Below are 8,940 nucleotides of genomic sequence, written 5' to 3'. Positions count from 1 at the left end.
TTGACACAGCCTAGAGTCAGCTGAGAAGAGACTCTCAGTTGAGAAATTGCCCAGATCAGATTGGCCTGTGGCAGGTGTGTGGGGAATTGTCCTCATCATTAATTGATGTAGGATGGCCCAGCCTACTGTGGGTGGCACCATCTCTAGGAAGGTGGCCCTGGGCTCTATAGCAGTGCTATGTTATCATGAGGCTGGGATGGAGCCAGCGGGAGGCCGTCCTCCATGGCTTAGGCTTCAAGTTCTTTGCCTTTGCCTCCCTCAGTAGTGAACTGAGACCTGCAAGTGCAAGCCAAATGAACCCCTTTTCCTTTTAAGCTGCTTTTGTTCGGAATGTTTTATCACTGCACCAGAAAACAGGCAAAAACAAGTCGACAACTTGTCGACTTAGAGGACAAACTTCACCTACACCACAAGTAGTTAAAGTCAAGCCTCGCTTCACATAGCCATTTTATTCTACACTGAATAACAGGAATATTTTCTATCCTTCCTCAATTTTCTTCCTCAGAGAAGAAAAAAAGTTGACAAGCTCAATGTTTCTGCTTCGTCTCTTTTTTTCTGTGGTGAGATAGCCTGGAGCTCATGACCACGATGCACTCACTGCTCAAATAACTCATTTAACTGTCGTGTGGCCTTTTAACTTCTCATCTTGGATTCTTGGTTATTTGGAGTCTTGGTGTGAACTGCTTCTTTTCACTGAACTTACCAGATGTGTTACATCCGTAGTGGCCCTTGAGTGGGGTAAATGGGCTGTGTTATACTTTCCTGAGTTCGTTATGGTTGATTATGAAAAAGCAACGCCCATGGCTGCTGGTGGTGGACTTGAGTTGAGTCTCCAGAGGCTTGCTTCCCTTTTCTGGCTCAGGCATACTGTGTTCTCCCCTGGAGTTCATGGCTGGTGTCATTGACATAGCAGTGCTCTCTTTGCTCATCATGCCACTATTACACTGTCTTGATCTCAGTAGACACTGCGCTAACACACATAGCAACCGAGGAGATGAGAACCTGAATCAAAACAAAGAAAGCGATCCCACACCTCTGGTCCCTAGACTCACCCCACCAGTGAGCTTTTACCCAGGGGAAAGAGCATGGTTCAAACGACCATCTCAGGCTGCGGGTGCAGATCAGCTGGTGGAAACACAGCCCAACCTGCTTGAGCCTCTGCGCTTGAGTCCCTGTTCTTCAAAACAATAACAACAGTGATACAATCATGAAAACATGCTCCATGGATGGTGGTGCTGTACTGCTCACGTTCCACATCTGTGATAAACATAGCTTAATATGAACTTGATATGGATTCTGACTGAGCAGCTCCTTTTACCAGAACTTAAATTTAAACCAAGGGGAAAAAGTCAGGTTTATGCATCCATTCATTCATTCATTCATATTCATATGGATATTTATAAAAACAAATATTTATTGGCCCAATATGCGCTCTAGACAATGGAAATGAAACCATGAACTTTGTGCCATTATGTTTAGTGCACATTAACAAAGAATATCACCAACAGATAATAAAGGCAAAAGAATGAAACAAAACAGGATGGTACAAAGACAGAGTAAAGAATGGACAAGAAGAGCCCAAGTGAAGAGAAAGTTTGAGCCACTAAAGAAAGGTCCAGCTGAAGTCCCAAAGGCTCTGAATGTCCTAGAATGGTGATACTCAGCTCTAACAGAACAGAATAAAGCTGGTAACTGTTATGGTTTGATGAAATACACCCTCTTTCTGTACCTGAGCATTTGGTCCCCAGCTGCTGGCCCTATGTGGGAGGTACAGCCTTTGGGGTTGTAGCACAGGTAGCAGGAGTGAGGCTGGGAGTGGGCCCTGAAGGTGGCATCCACTTCTGGGTGTGGTCCAAGCTTTTCGTTTCCCAATCTTCCAATGTACAAAAAAGCTGTGCAGCAAGTTTCCACCTCCATGGCTGAGCTGCCCTCCCTGCCAGAATGGATTGACATTCTTCGAAGCTCTTAGCCAAAATAAATTCTTCTTCCCTTGCTTCTGCCAGATATTTATTCAGTCACTGTCACCAGAAAAGTAATTAACACAGGGACAAATAACACAGGGCTTTTCATGGAAAGCTAACTCACCCTAGGCTGGTAAGCTTGGTATTGGACAAGGTGTCAAACACCTGACATTAGCGATTTAGAGAATTGCTCTGAGCCAATCTCAAACACACAGCAGTAATTCTAAGTCCCTGCTCACCACCGGGTACATTGTTAGCTAAGGCTAGGATGGACACAAGTCACCCCTTTGTAACTGGGGCTAGGGTGCTCTGGTAAGCTCCCCAGTCTTGCTGATTCTTGTACGCGCGCGCGTGCGCGCGCGCGCGAGTGTGTGTGTGTGTGTGTGTGTGTGTGTGGCACTTGCCACAGCATGCTTGTAGAGGCCAGAATACAATTTGTGAGTAGAGGGTCTCTCCTTCCATCATGTGGCTTCTGAAGATTGAACTGAAGTTGTCATTTTACCAGCCCCTCTCTCTAATTCCCTTTTTTTGGGGGGGGCGGGGGTGTTTCAGGACAGAGAATCTCTGTGTAGCCTAGGCTGTCCTGGACTCGCTTTATAGACCAGGCTGTCCTCGAACTCACAGAGATCCACCTGCCTCTGCTTCCCTGAGTATTCCGATTACAGGTGTGCACCGCCGTGACCAGTTGCTAATTCTTTATAACATACACCAGTACAGAGAGATGATAAGTTCCCCCAAGCCAAACTCATGGATTTTGACTGCTTCTTACTTCCTGCTGCCGTTTGTTGTGGGTCCTGGTGGGTGTCAACGAACGTTAGTCAGTGAGGAGGACCCATTGGACACAAGTCTGTCTTTATCCTCTTCTCATAATATTATTACATGGCTTCAGTCATCTTTATTTCTGACAGGCCTATGACCTAGCGATTCCCACAGGTTGTAGAGGTCTTTGTAGGCAAGTGTTTTTATCTGTTAGGGGCTCTGAGATCATAGTAGCAACAAGGGGCCATATTCTAGGATGCTTAAAAGATATTTGCTTCCAAAACAGTGTCTCATCAGACTAGAAGAATACAACAAAGAATTTCAGAAACCATCAACTAACAGGCTAGTTTGGAATTTTAAATACGTACCCAGGTATTGATAAGATCTGCTTTTTTTTTTTTTTAAATGCAGCTGCCTGTTTTTACGTTCCCACATTATGCCAGATCACTTTATGCAGCCTGTAAATCAACAGCTTACAACAAACAAAAGACCTTATACACCCTGTCCCCCGCAAGGCAGTTCTTTCAACATTACATTACTTGCTGTTCTCCAGCCCAGGACTGGGGAGAGCCTGGAGCTGAGATGTGGACGCTGTCCAAGGAGGTTTTCGTAATGTTTACTTTCTTTGATCTTCTGTCGCATTCAGCACCACAAAAAGGAGTGCATGGAAGTTTGGGGGAAGTTTGGATGGGGGTAATTTGAAGTGACATCCTACCAGCCCAGCCCATCTGGCTAGGGTTGTGACAAAAACTAGGACTCAGGGTTAGAGGCAGCTGCAAAGTCCCAATCCACATTCCCAAACCAGTCCACCTAACGTCAGGCCCTCGAGAATCGCACGGCCTACACGCAAAGGTTTAAACTACAAAGGAAGGGTCTGGCAGTTCTTCCCGCTCAAGGACCTTAACAGGAGAAGCGGTTTGATCTGCCCTAGACCTGCCACAGCTAAGGGTGTGTGTGTTTCGGCGCGTGCGGTTTGTCACCGCAGGCAGAGCTCAACTGGGACTAAAAGTTGGAGACAGTGATGAATCAATCCCTTAGCCCCGCCCCAGCCCGCCCCCCCCGCACTAGGCCCCGCCCAAGCCCGCCCAGAGACCCCGCCCCCAACAGGCCCCGCCCTCCAGATGTTTTCCCACCTACCCCACGCCCCCTCGAGCAGGCCCCGCCCTTTCCTCCGAAGACGGCCTCTTTTACTGGCGTCCCTCTCAGGCTCCGCCTTTTCCTCCAGTCCCGCCCCTTCCTTGCCGCCAGCGTTTCCGCTCGCGTGGGTTTTTCCGGAGCGGGCCGGTGTTCTGCGGCCGGGGTTTTGGGCCATGGGGCTCCTCAAGAGGAAGGCCTCCAAGGGGCCGGGCGGCGCGGGGTGCCCCGCGACCACAGCCAAGCGAGCGCGCATGGAGGAGCTCACGGGCGTGCGATTCAAGACCCAGCTGAGGGATGCGCAGGGCCCAGGGCCTGGTGAGTGAGGCCGGCGGGGAACAGCCCACCAGCCTGCCCTCCGCGGCTTCCGGGCAGGCAGGCAGAGCCGCGCCTCCGGCCTTCGGGGAGACTGGGAGACAGAGCGTGCAGGGTCCCCAGCACTGCGTGTCCGTGCTTACCGGCCTCAAGGTTTCTCTTCGGGGCAGCGACCCTACACACCTCCAAAACCTCTCCGTTGTGGTTGCTAGGGAAGTAAAGGAGGGTCCTCGTTCACACACCGAGCGTTTACCGAGCCAAGCTGGGAGTCAGCCTAGAGTAGTCCAGTGAGACAGCTTGCTTGGGCTGTCATTCGTTCCCATAAGCACTCCTAACCATCTATCAACCCGGAGAAAGGCGGCTTGTCGACAAGCTGCTTATCACGTGACTAGGATTGGCTCGGTTGACTGAGATGGACCAGATTCTGTAAACTTAAATTTCACTCGATGAAGAGTGTGACCCCACTTCACAGCTACTTATAGCCGCGTACAGCGTACATTGAAAAACCACAGTGGAATTTTGCCGTTTTCAGACATCAGCGCTGTGGTAAAAATAGGACCGTGAAATATTTCTCTCAGGTTAACTAAATTACTAAATAAACTATCACAAGGCTTGATGTACATGCTTTTAATTCAGCCCTTAACGGGGAGGCAGAGGTAATCTCTATGAGTTGGGGACCAGCATTATCTACCTAACGAGTTCCAGACTAAGTACACCTTGAAATGCTGGAAGATCAAGGTAGAATTGCAGCTCGTCCTACCAGTGTTGGAGTAGGCAGAGCCCTCCTAAGGGAGCTGCTGCTACAGTCCACAGAATATCCAAGGAAGAGGGTTTTCAAGAGATGTAGAGTGATATAAGGATAAGAGCCTTTCTGGCAAAAGGAAAGAGCTAGCTGGTTACTGAAAAGCTTCTGTCTACGTTTCAGGGTCCAGCTAGAGAGCACTGTGCCCACTCAGCAGGTGTCAAAGGGACAGCTAAGTTGACAGGTGACAGGCTTAGTGAAATGATTGAAAGATGTGGCTGAAGTCAGTGGGTGAATGGGAATTTGTAGATTTTTGTTTGACTATAATTTCTGACTTTTTCCCTTCTCTCTCCCTGTTGCTATACGTGGACTTTCTGTGAGGATAAGGTTAGTGGGTGGGTGTTAGGGATTTTTTTTTTTTTCATGTAGTCATGAGGGAAGATTGCTGTTGATGCAGTGGGGTTCCATTGGCAGAGGGTGCTCAGTGGACCAGTGTCAGGATTAAAGTGGTGATCAGTGAGCCAGGATCCATGATCAAGATGGGGTCTGCTTTCGTCTGATTCTCTTAAAAATGTTTGCCTCTTCATTGGTGATGCAAAAGGCCATACTGTGACTATGAGTGTATTAAAGGTTAACTTTTATCCCCATTCTTCATTGCTGTTCCAGTGACTAGATGTTCCTCCCAGAGCCCTCCTGGTGCTTCTGTCCATGGCTTGGCTCTGTGGTTTCCTGTGTCTCTGGAGTCTTCCGTCCCCTCTGCTCCCCTCATGGCCACACTGATCTTTCAGATCTGCCAATCTGATTATGTCAGTCCTCTTGTGGTATCTTTTGATGCGATCCTATTCAATATTAATAGCTAAAGTCATTACCTAGCCTGCCTACTTGTTTGCCTTCATCTCCATCTCAGGCCACCCTCCCCACTCGTCCAGATACCAACCCCACCGTACCTCCCCACACTCTGTTCCCTCCAGCCTGGGACTTTTCACATCATTGAGCACCGGCCCACCCCTGCCCCCAACTCATTCTTCATTATCAGATGAGACCTTACTTTAGAGGCACCTTCCCAGCCCTTGGTCAGAATCTCATTCTACAGTCATAACCTCTTACCAACCTTTACTCCCCCTCTTGTCCTGATAGCACTCTCGGTAGTCTGTGGTACATACCTAGCTAAGTGGTAGGTCTATAATATGCATCCATGGAGTGAGTGCCTGCCTCATTCATTCCACATTGTACCACGTGGGTGAAGACCATTTACCAGTACATCCCAGGTCTGGTGTATGTGCTAAGTTCTCAGTCAGTAGTGAATGGAAAGATGGCTGAAGAGCTGGCAAGTATAATAGATGAGCAGTTCCCACCCTAGAATACCCTGCACTGTCTGGACTTTAGAGTTTAGCAAGTGTTTCTTTCAGAAAGTATTAGTACAGGCAGGTGCAGTGGCACACGCTTGTAATCCTAGCACTCTAGGAAGCAGAGATGGAGCTCTGTGAGTTCAAGGCCAGTCTGGTTTACAAAGTAAGTCCATCCTTGCCAGGCCACAGAGGAAGAGGATCCAGGCAGTCATGATGAGGCTTGATAAGCTATGGGCAGATGCCAAAGGAGAACTCCCCCTTTCAGTGGACAAAGGGAAGGGGGTGGAGGGAAGAGGGAGGGATGGTGGGACTGGGAGTTGAGGGAGGGGGCTCCAATTGGGATATAAAATGAATAAATTATAAAAAAATTAATAAATAAAAAACATGATAAAAAAAACCAAGAAGAAAGATGCCTAGAACTACTAATAAGTATTTCTTCAGGTTAATTATAATTCTAGACAGAAAGAATCCAATATCGTGTGTGTGGAGGCTCTTCCTAGGCTGCACACAGTTGCCTCTTGCCATGTCCTCGTATGACCTCACCTCTTCAAAGAGGATCTTTCTGGTGTCCCCTCTTATTATTAGGATGCCAATCTAATGGGACTGGGGTATCCACCTGATGACCTCAGTCATCCTTAATTGTCTCTTGGAAGGCCTGTCTTCAGCGAGTCTTGTAGGAGTCACAACCTTAACATGAACCTTCAGTTCAGTGGGCTCTGTGCCTCTCTGGGTACATTAGAGGTGTGTGGCATCACAGAAGAGGGAAAGCGTGGTGTAGCTGTGGCTGTGATGTTTTCTGTCCTGCTGATCTCTTAACTCTCTATTTCAGCTTTGGAAGCCTTTGTCTCTGCTGCCAAGCAGCTGCCACAGGAAGACGCGTATGATGTTGTCGAGGGCTACATCAAGATTTCCATGGAGTGTGCAGAGATTTTCCAGCTCCTGAGTGGAGAGAAGCGGCCCGAGAGTGAAGTAGGTTGTTCCTTACCTGCGTGATGAAGAGAAATCACTATTGTGTGGCACTGCACTTGGCAATGTGTGAGAGCCATGTCTTGGGCAGTACCAGCTTCCCTCGGACAGTGACCTCGTTTTATCTTAATCTCATTTTGTAGACCAGGCTGGCCTTGAACTCACAGAGATCTGCCTGCCTCTGCCTCCCTGAGTGCTGGGATTATAGGCATGCGCCACCATGCTGGCAAAATTAGATTTTTAAAAATACTTTATGTATACAAGTGTTTTGCCTGTATGTGCATGTGTGTACCACATGCATACTTATTGCCACAGAGAGTAGAAAAGGCATTGGATCCCCTGGAATTAGATAGAGTACTACAGACAGTTGTGAGCTGCTGGATGGGTTCTGGGGACTGAACCCAGGTCTTCTGCACGAGCAGCCAGTGCTTTGGACTGCTGAGCCCTCTCTCCAGCCCTGGGTTACAGGTTCTTAGAGTGCACTAGGTCTGCTTTGACAGGGACATGCCCTGACAGACTCAGAGCACATGTAGAATTGTTTGCTTTCAAAGAGGTTGAGCATTGGAACTGCTTCTCAGCTTGTTCTCAGGAGTCTTGTGGGGCTGTAGAACTGATTGTCCTCAGTACAGGGACTTTGATTTTTCATGGAGTTTCCTCCTTTGTTTTCATCTTGTGAAACTGTAAGCAGCCTCTTGTCTATTTCTAGTTCAGAGTCTGGGTCTTGGTGGGTGAGGTTGGTAAACTCTTGCCTGCTTCCCTCTGTTATTTTGGCTCAGGATCTGGGGAAGGCCTAACTTTGTAATTCTAGCTAAGACAAGAATGAGGTAATTGATAATGTTCAATTCTGCCTTTGCAGATGCTGTTAATATTTCAAGTTTTCGAAGCCATATTATTGAGGACAGCCAGTGATCTTGCGCATTTTCACGTGGTTGGTACCAACATTGTGAAGAAGCTACTAAACAACCACATGAAGCTCCTCTGTGAATCCCTGTATGCCTCTGGTTACAGGTGAGTGGCCTGTCGTGTGGCCAGGGACCAGCCTTGGGCTGGTATGTTAACGTTACTGATGCTTTCAGGACCGTGTCCCAGGCCTTTCTTCACCAGTGACCAGCAGGGACCACTGCTGACTCCTCACACAAGTATCCCCTCTGCTGTAGCCTGTTCTCTTCACTGTCCTGGACTCAGATGTCCTTACATAGCCTGTCCTGCCTCCATAGTTCTCCCAGGTAGTCATGGGCTATGTCTCCCTCCGTGCTTTGCAGAGGAAAGGCCTGTGTGGTCTTCACTGACCACTGTAGATCTCCATGTCCCACTCTAGTTTTCTACATATAGATAAATACCTGTGCAGTAGACACAATGGTCTATATTTACTAACTGTTGTCTTGCCCTGAGTATGTGTGCAGAGGACCATAGCATCTTACTTTTCCAGCGTCTAGAACAACACCTTGCATGGAGCCACCAATTCTGGCAGGCTCAGAGCAGAAGGCTGCCAAGAGGGCACTTTTGGAGACACTTCTTTGAAATTGCCCTATATGTCCTCAATACACCGTAACTGAGACGTGGCTGATCAGTCACTGTCAATTACTTGAGAGAGAAAATTTTTATCTTTTGTGTTGGGCGTGGTGGTTTACACCTTAATCTCACTGTTCAAGAGGCAGAGGCAAGCAGATCCCTGAGTTCAAGGCCAGTCTGGTCTCTACATAGTAAGTTCCAA

The 8,940-nt window shown here is 48.1% G+C and overlaps 1 protein-coding gene across 2 annotated transcripts in view; it reads left to right on the top strand.

Annotated features, from left to right (window-relative positions):
- Positions 1–3,954: 3,954 nt before the first annotated feature.
- Urb1 (URB1 ribosome biogenesis homolog) overlaps positions 3,955–8,940 on the top strand; it is a 58,664-nt gene continuing 53,678 nt past the window's right edge. The window contains exons 1-3 of one of the 2 annotated variants that reach the window (XM_021628467.2): positions 3,955–4,172; positions 7,090–7,229; positions 8,083–8,234. In XM_021628467.2, the coding sequence (XP_021484142.1) occupies positions 4,031–4,172; positions 7,090–7,229; positions 8,083–8,234 (434 nt within the window). In that variant the 5' untranslated portion in view covers positions 3,955–4,030. Of the gene's footprint in view, positions 4,173–4,193; positions 5,299–7,089; positions 7,230–8,082; positions 8,235–8,940 lie in introns of those variants that run through there. The other variant, XM_021628473.2, reaches the window with a different exon arrangement.

The sequence above is a fragment of the Meriones unguiculatus genome, chromosome 17 (genome assembly GCF_030254825.1).
Source record: "Meriones unguiculatus strain TT.TT164.6M chromosome 17, Bangor_MerUng_6.1, whole genome shotgun sequence".
Lineage (NCBI taxonomy): Eukaryota > Metazoa > Chordata > Mammalia > Rodentia > Muridae > Meriones > Meriones unguiculatus.
This window is presented reverse-complemented; position numbering and strand designations above follow the sequence as displayed.